Genomic DNA, 13519 nt, shown 5'->3' on the forward strand with positions numbered 1-13519 from the left:
CCGGTTTAGTCTCTTCTGAGGCCTCTCTCCCGGGCGGCTTCTCCCTGTGTCCTCACACGGTCTTCCCTCTGTGTATGTCTGAGTTCTAATCTTCTCTTCTTACGTGACTATCAGTCACATTGGATTGGAGCCTACCCATGTGACCTCACTTTACCTTAATTACCTCTTTAGAGGCCCTCTCTCCAAATACAGCCCTATTTTGAGGTCCTGGAGTTAGGACTTCAACATATGAATTTTCAGGGACATGATTCAGCCCACAACGATATCTCTGTTTTTAAGAAGCAAAATGTTGCCGTCACACCTAAAATTCACATTTCCATCCCGTTCTCCTCCCTCCCTCATCATAGGTATCAATATCCTAAAATTAATTGCATTCTTTATGATTCCAAGAATATCCATGTGCATGGCTCCATTAACAAAAGATTACATTTTTATGCATAGTCAAGACATACATGTGTATGTCTCCGTTAACAAATTCTTACATTGTTATGCACTTAAAAAATGTACAGGAACAGCATCACACTGCACATGTCCTTCTTTGATTGGCTTTGGGCTATAAATGGGGTAGGAAAAACAGCAGCTGAGGGTAAGAGAATAAATAAATGGCTTATGCATAAAAACCCAAAAGGACAGATTTCCAAGAGCATCCAGGTTGGTGACCATGTGCAGGTTCTGGGAGAGTGGTTACCTGGAGAGGACGTGGAAGCTCAGTGCCCTTTCCCCATGTCTTGCCCTATGCGTGTGTTCAATCGAGCTATTCCCGAGTCATATCCTTTTCTAATAAACAGGTAATCTAGTAAGTAAGAGGTTTCTCTGAGTTCTGTGAGCCGCCCTAGCAAATTCGTTGAACCGGAGTAGAGAGTCTTGGGAACCTCCTACTGACAGCCAGTTGCTCAGAAGCATAGGCGACAACCTGGACTTGCTCTTGGCACCTGCAGTGGGGGCAGTCTTGTGGGACTGAACCCTTAACCTGTGGGATGTGATGCTGTCTCTGGGTACATAGTGTCAGAATCAAGTCGAGTTGTAGGACACCCAGCTGGTGTCCCAAGAATTGCTTGTTGCTGTGGGGGACTCCCCCGACCCCCAACCCCACACACATTGGAATTGGTACCAGAACCTAGGAACAAACTGTGAAAGATAAGCGTCTTAGCTTGGGTTCCCATAACAAAATGCCATAGCGTGGGTGACTTAAACAACAGAAATTTATTTTCTCACCATTCTGGGGGCTGGAAGCCTGAGAGCAGGATGCCAGCATGGTCACGTTCTGGCGAGGGCTCTCTCCTCAGCTTGCATAAGGTCCCCTTCTCACTGAGTCCTCAGATGGTGGGGTGTGTGTATGCGTGTGAAGAAACAGAAAGAGAGATCTCTTCCACTTCTGATGAGGCCACAGTCCTATCTGATTTAGGTTCCACCATTATGACTTCATTTTCACCATAATTACTTCCTAAAGACCTTGTGTCTGGACATGGTCACAAGGGGGGTCAGGGCTTCCATATATGAATGGTGGGGAGAAAGAATTCAGTCCATAGCAATAAATAAAGAGCAAATAAATAGAAACAAAGGTTTGGCATTTCTCTTTATCATTTCCTTTCTTCCTCACTTTACTGTCTTGCTCTTTGTCTAGCTCTTGAACAACTAGCTTATTGGTTTCTAATTTTTCTTTTTAGATAAGTATATTGAAGATATCTTTCTTCTAAGTATTGTTTAATTCCATCCACCAGATTTTGTCATGTAGTGCTTTCAGCTATAATATTCCCTAAGTTCCATATGAGATCCCTTTCAATGCAAGGTTCTGTAAGTTCCCGGCCATTATTATTATTTTCTCATCCGTTGCTCCTTTTACAAGTATGTAATGTTCCTCATTGTCACCATGTTGGTTTTGTCTGGAGCTTTACCTCCAGATTTCTATAGATATACTTTTTTATTGACAGGTAAAGGACAAAATGAGGAAATATCTTTGCTATATATAAGATATGGTATCTGTCTACACTACTGGGACAGTGTAGACTTCTGTTCTGTCACTTATCCACCTTTGTGAAAAGGAATTCTAATATTGGCTCACTGAAGTCATTTAGGTCAACAGCAGAGGAAATTGATAATATGTATGTTTTCATCAGTCAGATAGTCCATGTTGTGCTGTATTCACAACAAACTCCCAAGTCTCAGCTAAAAATAACCAAGGTTTATTTCTCGAACATGCTCCGTGTCATCAGGGGCTGGCTCTGTATTATCGTTCCTCAGTCTGGAGGATTGAGTAGATGGCAGCTAAAAGAGGCTCGATCCAACTTCTTGCACAACTGCCAGGCAGGAAAAACACACTCCCACTGTTTGCGAAAGGTTCTGTCTGGAAGAGACAACCTCACTTTTGCTCAAGTTTCATTCGCCAAAGGGTCACAGAGTCAGATCTGACTTTAAGGGGCCAAGAAGATACATCCCTTCTGTGTGCCAGAGAAGAGCCGACAATATCTGGTGAACGGCAGTAATAATAACTATACACTATGCTGTATTGTGCCTTCCAAAGCTTATTTTTGCTTTTTGTTTGTTGATTTCTCAAAAATTCCCTTCAGTTATGTGAGTTACCATAAATCCTTCTAGTCAATTTCTTTAATAAGAAAACTGAAGTTAGGCAGAGTTAGCTTCTTTTGCTTATAAAAAAAAACGATCTAAGGCATTAGACTTGGTGTTATAAATGTCACTGAGTGGCTTAGGAAAGTGAACTTCAGTTTACACCTTGGGCTGGTTTTGAAGAAAGGGTACACGCCTATTTTTTAAGGATAAGGTTTTAATAGGAAAAGAAGCAGGGCATGTCATGAGCCAATATTTAGGTCCGAATAATTATTGGTGGCTGCAGCATGTCAGGCAGGGAGCCAGGTGTTTTTGCATATGCTAAGTCAATTTAATTCTTTATAAAAACAATATGAGGTGAGTCTTACTATTCATCACTTACATATGCAGAAACTGAGGGTCAGAGAGGTGAAATGACCTGTCTGAAAGTCACTTAACTAGCAAATGATGGCTTTGTTTCAACTCCATCATCTGATCAGGCAGAGGTGAAAGAGAAGAATGCAATGTGTGTTTTTGGGTAGTGAGTACTGTTCGGTTTGTCAGGACTGTGGGCTACATGAAAGGCGGAGGGGCCCTTGAGTGCTAAGGCAGAGAGTTGGAGTCTATCAGGTAGGCAGTGAGAGGAAGGTTTCTGCATCAGAGAGGGCACTGGTGGAGCCATGCCTCAGAAACATTGATCTGCTATTGTCCTCTACGATGAAGAGAAATGAGGCATGCTGGAGGCCTGGAGACCAGTTGGAGGAGCATTATAAAAACTCACATAGGCCTGAATGGGCATGGGTGTTGGCAATGGAAAAAGAAAAATGTATTCTATCCAGTCTCCAGACCCCCAGGGAATTGCTGAACGAAGTCTGAGTTCTCCCTATGTAGATAGCTCCTACTTTTCATTATAGGTTTCTCAAGAACTTGCTCCCAGAAAAAACCTGGATGGAGAACAAAACAAGTGCCCCAGTGAGAAATCTACAAAGCTCCTCTCCCCCAAAATCATCTCTTCCCCATCAGTTGTGGGGCCTAACATTTCACCAATGGGGTTCCGTTCTTTCAAGAGTCTCTTATTTAAGTAGGACTATCTGTGGACAAGAGGGAGAAGGGACACTGGGAAGTGTCCTCATTAGCAGCATCCAGGCAAGTAACATAAACGTATGAGGGCACTCTGGGGGGGGGGCACCGTGAAGAACAGGGCACATGCTCCATGTCAGGGGGGCCTCTCGGTTCTCGCTGAGATCCAGTATTTCAGCAGAAAACTCATAGCCAAATTTTTTTGGAAAGTCCTCAATTTTACAACATGGCAACCGGTTTAAACTTCTTAATATCGCTGCGCTGGCCACATTCAGCTCTTAATTTGTTACCAGTTTGCCACCTCTAAGTTAAATGTTAGTACCATTTTATCAAAACCTTTCCAAATTTGAAAGCACATCTTTAGTAAAACTAGCTACAGAGCAGGTTCATTTGGATTGCCGAGAGCGGGCACAGAGGAGTCTGGGAGCCAGGCAGGGACTGTAGGGAGGCCCCTGGACCACGTGCTGGGCATCCTGGCGCCTGAGCTTTGAAAGGGAGATGGACCACGGCAGTGACAATATTTGCTGCAACCGGGCCCTCCTGGGCGACCACCCAGAGCTGGGCTTGGAGCCGAAGGAGGGATGGGCAAGCTGTGCTGCTCCCAGCTCCAGTTGGCCCCTTCCCATTAACATTACAGGAGTGCAGTCGCGTGGTGTTTGAAAAAGCATCCCTAGTTCCACGAAATGATTTACAGGACACCAGACTCTGCATTTCAGAGGTCTCCGGTGTACCATAAAAAATATATTCTAAAGGAATAATCTTTATCTGAGCTGAAGCTGCAGAGAATGAAGCTCACGTCCAGCTGAGAGCAGCCGTGAGCTTCTGTTCACTCAGGGAAAAGTCTGTGTTCATGTTATTGGAGTAACATTTTTTTCTCTCTTTGGCACTAGGTATCTAGTTAATATTTAGACATTATATACATTTTCTTTCAACCGTTGTTCCTGTTATGTGATCAAACAAAACCGGAGATGCCAACCACATCAGCCCTGTAGGCGAAAGCAGACCCTCCAGGCACCCAGCTGTGGCTAGCAGGGTAAACAGGACTCACTGGAGCCAGCCTCTGGGAAAGACTGGCGCCAGGTGCTTGCAGGGCCAGCCCCTGCCCCCAGGAAGCAGAGTCCACTGGAGTGCCTCAGTTGACCGCTCTGCCTCTTCCTGCCATTCCAGTCTCGCGTTTCCTCCACCTCCCTGAGCAAAAGGAAACAGGAAGCAAAGTCTAGTTTTGAATGTTCCAAAGCCTGATGTTTACCATTCCCCCCAGGAGAGGGAGGTGAGGGACGGAAATCTCTCTGCAAAGAAGATACTTTTTAATTCAATGAAGCGATGCACAGACACAGCAACACAGCTTCTCTCTGCTTATAAGGTGTTCAGAGCGATGATAGTCTCAGTCTATTTTGGTCCAGGGAAATCTGAACTCCTTTAGCGGCAATGGCCCCCAAGGGGCGCATGTGCATCTGTGGTTCAGGGTGTCCAGGAGGAGATAGCCTCTCCTCTTGGAGCAGAAAGCACAGTCAACCGGTGGCGGGACAGAGGCAAAAGCTCTAGGGCAAGGAAATTTGGGGGTTTGTGTCGAAGCTCCACCAATCAGGAGCTTCAAGCTAAGATGGGGAGGCTGGAAAGATGTAAGTTGGGATGGGAAACCTGGTACAGACAAGAAATTCCTCCTGGGTCAAAGGCAGGAGGATGTCCAGGGAGGGAGAAGGGCGGGTCACGGATGGACCGAGTTTGCCTGGAGTCCCATGAGAAAAGGGGAAGCGAGAGCTCACCAACTTGTGGCCCCCAGCCACCTGTTGGGCGGCACTGGCGGCAGGCGTCGGGCTCTAAGTCTCTGAAAGTATCAGGAGAGGGAAGGAGAAACTGGCGTCCCAGGCTCCCGGGGACGGGAACCTCTCCAGCATGAATGTGGTGCGGGTGGGGGTGGTGGGGGGGGGTGGGGGGGAGGGGGCACGATCTCCGCTTTGCCGGGTGCCCCAGGCCTAGCGCCCGCCTCTGTTCCGCGTCCCCCTCTGCAGGCGCACGCGAGTTCCCCCTTCCCTCAGCGGCACGGACCGCGCGCCCTGGCCCCTCCGCCTCCCCTCCGCGCCTCTCTCTCCCCGCAGAAAGTTAGCAGCGGGGAAGGAACTCAGGGCTGCGACAGGGCGCGGCGGCGGCGGCAGAGACTGAAGCAGGAGCCGCGTCAGGGCCGGGGAAGCGTGGGCGCTGCAGACGGAGCAGGTGCAGCCAGCGGGTCCGCGCGCCTCCCTTGGTCCCCTTGCCGGAAGCTGAGGTGGGTGGTGGGGGGCCACCCGGACTCCGCGGGAAGAGTGGGGAGGGGGATCATGCAGCCGGGCTCTTCCCCGGCGCAGCGCGACAGCGGCCAGGGCCAGGGGTGCAGTGGCATCGCTTCATGCAGTCTGGGCGGCTGGGGGGGCGGGCGGCGGGCGGGGGCACTGGCGGTGGCTGAAACCATGTCCCGGCAGCGCCGGGGGCTGCCGCCGCCGCTGCCTCAGCAAGCCCGGAGCCGCGCTGACCCCGTGGCCCCCACCTCCTCAGCCTCCGCCTCCACCTCTCGCCGCGCCGCCGCCGCCTGGCGCGCGAGCTGCTTTCTCTGCACCTTGTCCCTGTCTGTCACCTACCTGTGCTACAGCCTCCTGGGCGGCTCGGGCACCCTGCAGTTCCCCGTGGTGCTACAGGAGCCGCCCGCACTGCCGACGAGCCCGCCCCCACCCTCTCTACTGCTGCCCCCCATGCGCCTCGGCACCCCCTCGCAGCCGTCCGCGCTGCCGCCGGACAACGCGAGCCGCGGGGAGCCCCCGGAGCCCTCCAAGCAGCCCCCTGCCCCCGGGCCGACGGCTGGGGTCTGGCGAGCGGCAGCGGGGGTGCTTGGGACACCTGGCTCCAACCCCTGTGGCCCCTGGCGAGATGATCATGGCACAGAGCGCGCTGCTGGAGAGGGAAGCGCAGGAGTCCAGCACCACCCACAAGGAGCTCGCAGGCCGGAGAGCGGTCAATGGGAGCAGCGAGAGGGGCGGCGCCCTCAGCACCCCCAACTATGGGGAGAAGAAGCTGCCACAGGCGGTCATCATCGGGGTCAAGAAAGGAGGCACCCGCGAGCTGCTGGAGGCGATCGGAGTCCACCCGGGCATGCGGGCCGTGGGCGTAGAGCCACGCTTCTTCGACAGGAACTACGAAAAGGGGCTGGAGTGGTACAGGTAGGACCCGGGCTCGGCGCAGGCGATAGATGGGTGGGGAAGACCCAGAGGGAAAGCTGCGGCTTCCCTCGCCCTTCGACATCCAGGCACCTTCCCGAGAGCCCTTCGCCCCATGAGGGCTCTGCGGACCCTGGCGGGGCTGCTCGGGGGAGCGCGGAGAGGGCTGGAGGCTGGCCAGGGATCACTATATTTCAGGGCTAGGGGAGCTGGTGTCACACTGCCCTGCCTGCCTCAGGCTCTTCACCCAGGGAGGTGCATTCTGAAGCTGCCTAGCTCCACGCCTGGGAATCCCCAGCCCAGGTGCCCGCGGGGTGTTTCCCAGGCCAGTCTCTTGTGGGGCTCAGCGCTGCTGCGTTGGGGACGCTAAGGCATGAAGCAGGATAGCGAGATTGACTGAAGGGCTTTGAGATCTCCTGGAATCTCTCAAAATCGCCCTCAAACGTATTTGCGTGTCTGGAATCCGACTTTACTGTTTTCAGCTTAGAGCAAAATGAACAGGGAACAGTTAAAAAGATGATGCTGGCGAGTTTTGGCTTGCTAGAAAAGACTGAGGATGTTCCCCATCTCCAGCAACCCTGGGTTGCTTTGGCATCAGGAGCATCAAGGTCTGCACGACAGTCGGTGCCCTAAGAATTTTTACATCCTGCACCCCTGCCCTTTCTAACGGGCGCCTCCTTGGCAACAGATTAGAGCTTCTGTCTTGTGAGGTATTCATCTCTCTTCTCTTCCATCGTCTCCCAGCAGTGAGGGAAAGGAGAGGAGAGTAGAAATTTAAGTGCAGGTAAAATAAATTAGTAATCCGGCTTTCTTGCCCGCCATAACACTTAAAAAACACTGGAGTAGATGCCCAAAAGGCAAACCTCCTTTGCTCCCCCCCCCTTTTTATCTCTTTCTGAAAAACATCTGGATGGCTGGTCCCATCTCTGTTGCGTCTCAGTAATTAGTTGGAATTGTCAGACAAACACAGGCTTTGTCAGCTAAAGTGGTATTATCATCTTCACAAGGCCAATAGGTAAAATAAGGATTGTTTCCTGACAAGTTGCCTTGCCGTTGAAGAGAGGTGCTTTCTAAGTTTAAATTACAGCCTGTGAAAGTTTTAGAAATAACCTCACTTCAGAAACATATAGTAAATGTGTATTATATAATAATATATATTATTATAGGTATGTATTATATAATATCTATTATATATGAATATATAATATGTATTGATTGATTTCTTCTGCTTTAGAAAATACCCCTTATGCTTTCAAAGCTTGAGAAAAGTACCCTTAGGCATAAACATTCCAGCAGGTTAAATGGAAACAGCAAATGTGTCTGTTAATGTCTTGTCTGTTTCAACCGAGAGAACTAATTGCAACATTTTAGGAGGCTTCAAACAGCCGCTTCCTGTCAAAACAGAAACCAGTCAATGCCTGCTTGAACTGGAAAATCAGTATTTATAACATTGCAAGTCATGGCTTCGAGTTTGCGATTATAATTAAAAAGGTGTCAGGATGATTAATGCAACGACAGCCAACCAGAGAAGGAAGGAGATGTTTGGGAAGGTTTCGGTTGTTTAATTGTTGGTTGTAGGAATGTTCTGATTTCTGCTGTGGGGTAGCTTCAGCCCTATGAGGGTCTCTGTGGTCTTTTCCAGCTCTAATTTTAAAGCTGTGTATCTTGTGAGAAGTGTCAGATGCCCTTTGGGGGAGAGGAAGGCCTGAAGATCAGACCTTTCCAACATGTGTTGTGTTGCTTTGTGGCAGCTGCAAATAGAGATGGGGTGTTTTATTCAGGTGACTTAAAATAACGTTGATGTCGTGTGCGTGGTGGAGTGCGTGTCAGGAGGTCCCATCGTAGGGTCTGGAGAATATTCTGAATGAAAGGACAGAAGATGGCAGATTTTCTCATGTTGTTTTACACTGCGGCTGGGAAAGGAAGGCATGAACCGGCCTCGCTGTCATGACGTGGCTACTCAAGATGTCATTCCAGCTCTGTGGTACTCTCAGCCATGACTTGTGGTTTTTGGGCCTTGTGGTATTGGGTGTCAGTATTTGGTAGCCACCTGTTGAACTGTTCCACTGGAGAGGTGTGGACAGAACTGGATCCTCTTGATCCTCACTTGAGAGGACCATGCAGTGTCTCTGTGTCCTCGATCTGCTACCCCAGTGACTTGCCTGTGGGAGACCCTTATGCTCAGTGGTGCCGATTGGAAGTGCGGGAGGAGAATCTGTCTAACATAGAGGGAATCATTAGCCACCCAAACCTGGCTGTTGAGAAGACTCCCAGAAACCCCTTGGACCTGCAGGAGCCGAGTGGGCTGGCACTGACCTTGGATGGCTCTCCAGCCTTATGAGGGACAGCATTGCTTTGAGGACATTTGTGGGATTTTTACTTGCTGCACCTCTTCAGGCTCCTCTCTCTCCCATGTAGGAAGAGGGGATGACAGTCTCACTCTATTGTAGAAAAGGAAACAGTGGCATTGATTCAAACCAGTAACAGAAACCCTTCCTCTTGGTTCCCTGGTGCAACTGCATCTTTTCAGTGGTGGCATCTCTACTTAAATGGTTATACCGCATATTCTGCCTGAAATCTTACTCTACTGTTTAACTGGTTAGAGGTCCACAGGTTAATTAAAGGCTTTGATTTCCCCCCATATATTTATTTTGTTTTTGTTTTTCTTTTCAGCGTGTTTCCCAATAGCCTACTAATTCTGCTAGCGTTTCTGTTCTGGCTGTGTTTTCAGCAAGAGGGAGAGCGAGAAGAAATTGGGGCTGCTCTTGGCACAGCTGGCTTGGGGTTTCCTCATATCCAACTAGGCAGCCCTAGCAGTTTTATTTCTGGTGTCCCTCAGGCTGTATCTGAATCTGGGTTTTGCTTTCTCTTGTGCTGTTGATCTAACGTGAGTCAAAGACACATCTGAGATGAGAACATGTGCATTGGATTTTCAGGGCAGGATAGACTGATGGATTAGGATGTGTGTGTTAAAGCTATGGAGAAGCAAGCCTCACTTGGTGGATGGACAGAGGCCAGTGACTAATAATTGGGAGTAGATTAAACTCTCCGCTCCTTCCTCTGTCCACCCCCCAAATAAAAGGGTAAAGCCCGAACATACCTTTCAGCATGAGCCGATACACTCTGGCTGGGCAGAGACCTTGAACTCTTCTAAGGGATGGGACCTTGTGGCAGGCCAACTGGCTACCACAGCAGAACTCATCAAAGTGACAGAGACGACTTGAGCTGTGGGCTCCCTCGTGGTTTACAGACTGAGCAGTAACCGTGACCACTTTGCTCTGGGAGCCACTCAGCTCCAGGGTGATGAGAAGTGACCCTCCAGGGTTTCCAGTTGTCTGCAGTGGTAGCAGTTAGTACGCAGGTCCCATTGGCTGGGGGAAAATAACTCAGGAAAACAGCTTCAGTCATGCTCATGCCACACAGAGGAAAGTGGTCAGCAGCGTTATTCGCATGTGGTATTTGGAGAGAATGAAAGAGGACAATGGAAAAGCGCTGGCATTGATTGAATGCCTGTGATTGTGGTGGTTGGTGCTTCACAGACATGTGCCCAGTACTGTTTTAGGTACTGGGGATAAAGTGGAGAACAAGACAGAAGGAGGACCTGTTCTTGTGGAAATGGCATCTTTTAGTAGGGCGGTAGGGGAGACAGCAAACAAACGAGTCTTTCTTTTAACCTTTTATCACATCGGGGTGTCATGATGAGGCTGTGACTTAAATAGCAACATTTCTGGTTTACACTCCAGGTGGCTCCCGGAGGGTGAACCACTTGCTGAAGGTTGCTCAGCTGGTCAGTGGTTGAGTTGACCACATCTGTCCAATTTCAGAGTGCTGGTTTCTTTCCCTGTACCACGCTGCCGCACAGAAAGTACTAGAATGTCTTTTCCTTCTTTCATTCAACAAACACTTAATAACGTTTACCATGTGCCCAGTACTGTTTTAGGTACTGGGGATAAAGTGGAGAACAAGACAGAAGGAGGACCTGTTCTTGTGGAAATGGCATCTTTTAGTAGGGCGGTAGGGGAGACAGCAAACAAACGAGTCTTTCTTTTAACCTTTTTAATGTTTCTGTAGAAAACTTAAAATGACATTTGTGACTCCCATTGCATTTCCACTGGGCAGGGCTCCTGTAGAGCAGTGCTTTTTAAACTTGAAATGCACATGGATCACTTGGGGTGTTGTTAACATGCAGATTCTGATTCAGCAGGTCTGGGGAGGGGCCTCAGACTCTGCATTTCTAACTTCCCAGTTGATGCTGATGCTGCTGATCCCTGAACCTCACTTTGAGAAGCAGGAGTCTAGAGAGTAATTGGGGGGTGTGTGTGTGTGTGCATGCACAGATATTATTTTAAGTCAAATGGTTAGGGGAAACCTCTCTGGGGAGGGGATGTAAATGAAGTGAAAGAGTAAGATCCTTCCATATGGAGATCTAGGTGGAGAGGTTTCCAGTAGAGGGAACAGCAGGTACAAAGGCCCTGAGGTGGAAACAGGCCTTATGGCCTTACAGAGTGTTCTTTCATTACTTCAAAAGCAAGGTGTTTGTAGCTGGACAAAATTGGGTTTTGCAACTTACTAGTTAGATGATCTTGGTTGGATAACTGATTTAACATCACTCATTTTCAGTTTGTTTATCTGAGAATAATTCCTTCCTTGCAGGATTGTTGAGAGGAATAAATGAAATAATAAAAGTGAATGTATTTTCTAAGCAAAAAGTGAGTATCCTAGACCAAAAATCCAAATGGACTCAACTACTGGGTTTTTCCATTTCTCAAATCCTTTTGGTCTCATATGCCTTACATTCTGTCACAGCTGTCTTAATACTGAGAGAAGAGTCTCTTATTGGGGGTGTTTTTAGGAAAAGTCTAATAATGATTGGCTTTGCAGTCTACATCTGCTTAACCTCTTAAACCAAGGGTCACCAACTCACATGCCTTCTGGGCCCACAGCGATTGTGTAAATGAGTGAAACAGACCAGGTGGGGAGAAACTGGGACGCACAAGCTCTGTCTAAAGGGGCAGCTGCTCTTTTCCACGTGCAAATGTGGCATCAGGGTTATCAGATCTTCCACTTGGTGAGAGAAACTGGAAATCCAGTTTTTGATGTGAAATTATCTGGTGTTTAATGCTGGCAACAGATGGAAATTTCTTCCGAGCGCAGTGTGGGCCAGCACTGCAGACAAACAAAACCCACCTGTGGGCTGGGTACAGCCAGCCGGCTACCAGTCTGTGACTCTGGCTTAAACTCATTTCGGAAAGTAACTGGCACACCCGTACCCTTTGTGGTTGTCAGAATTGTGGCTTCTGTGTGCTATTTTAGGTTAGAGTTTTCCTCCTTTGCAGATTTTGCAAGAGCGTGGGGCAAATACCTCCCAGATACATTGCAACAACAGCAAAAGGAGCTGGGTAGAAAGAGGAACATTGAGGCAGAAAAGGACAATTCCCCCCAAAATTTCCCATTTGTTCCCAATGAACATTTTCCAGAAGTTGAGAAAATTTTCAGCTTTTCACTCATTAATGAGGCAGTCCCCTATTTGATCCATATTGATAAACTATACTTATATAATAGGTTCTGGTCAGGTGGATTGAGTGAGACCTGAGAGTTAGAAAAATTGGGTTCTGGCTTTGCCTTGCCCCATCCTAGTTCTGTGGGGCGTCGGGTTACTTATGTTAAATTGTTTCTTTCTCTCCTTTTCTTTTCTTTTCTTTTTTTCTTTTTTTTTAAAATCCCTGTTTCTTTTCTGATGAGGTTATATTGTCTCCGTAGGGCCCATTCGCCCACTAGAATGCTTTGGTTCTGGAGCAGACGTCTGTGTTAGACCCTTCAGAGGAAGCACGAGAGCACTGTAGGAGCAACATTATTTGGAGCCTGTTTTTGTATCTCTGAGTCAGAATCCACTGCATCCTCCTTGTGTGACCTTAGACAAGTTACTTAATATCACCAAGCCGCCAGTTTTTTGTCTGCAGAATGGGCTCAGTGTTACTTACTTGCAAGTGATTATGTGAGGGTGAAATGAAGTGGCCCTTAGAAAGTGCCCCCACGCAGAGTGTGTGACATGATAAATTTCTTCTTTCTTCTTCTCCTTCTCTCCTCTCTGTCTCTCCTAATTTTCCTTTTCCTTTGCTTTTCTCCTTCATTTTCCTTCAATTCCTTCCTTTTATCCTGCCTATCAGTATGGAAGGCCCTACAGAGAAAGCTGTAATGCATTTTTCATTAGCAAATCGTCTTTCATTTCAAGATTATGTCTGAATGAGGGATTTCAAACCCTGAAGCGGCTCTTAAGTAGCTCTCCAGAGAATAATCCAAACCGATTCCAGAATTTGGTCTACTGTGACATGAGCTGAAGGAGGAGGAGAAGAGTCTGATTTCCTGGGGTACCTGCTGCCAGCCTTCTCCAGTAAGGGGACGGGGTATGGAAGGGGGCAGGCTCTCGGGGCTTTCCTCCTCACATTTTCTTGAGCCCACAGTAGGAATGGACGCCGCTTGCTCTGGAGAGGGACTGAGGCATTTAGAATGCCGAGGGCATGCTTTGCCTTCCATTTTTCTGCAGAGCTGAAGGCACGGGAGAAGGCAGGACTGTTCGAGAAGACCCCGCCAAACTCCCTACGTTGCGATTTGGCCACTTTCCCTGGAGTTCTCTGGCCATCAGAACATGATTTAATTATTTTAACTTTTGTAAATCATACCATGCATTTTTAGTTTTAAATTGAGTC

General features: G+C 48.3%; 1 protein-coding gene across 1 annotated transcript in view; it reads left to right on the top strand.

The window, feature by feature from the left end:
* Positions 1-5338: 5338 nt before the first annotated feature.
* The window catches only part of LOC102150963 (uncharacterized), a 229383-nt gene continuing 221202 nt past the window's right edge, over positions 5339-13519 (top strand). The window contains exons 1-3 of the mRNA XM_070248111.1: positions 5339-5458; positions 5637-5838; positions 5891-6815. Coding sequence (XP_070104212.1) covers positions 5339-5458; positions 5637-5838; positions 5891-6815 — 1247 coding nt within the window. The remainder of the gene's footprint in view (positions 5459-5636; positions 5839-5890; positions 6816-13519) is intronic.

Source organism: Equus caballus, chromosome 23 (genome assembly GCF_041296265.1).
Source record: "Equus caballus isolate H_3958 breed thoroughbred chromosome 23, TB-T2T, whole genome shotgun sequence".
NCBI lineage: Eukaryota > Metazoa > Chordata > Mammalia > Perissodactyla > Equidae > Equus > Equus caballus.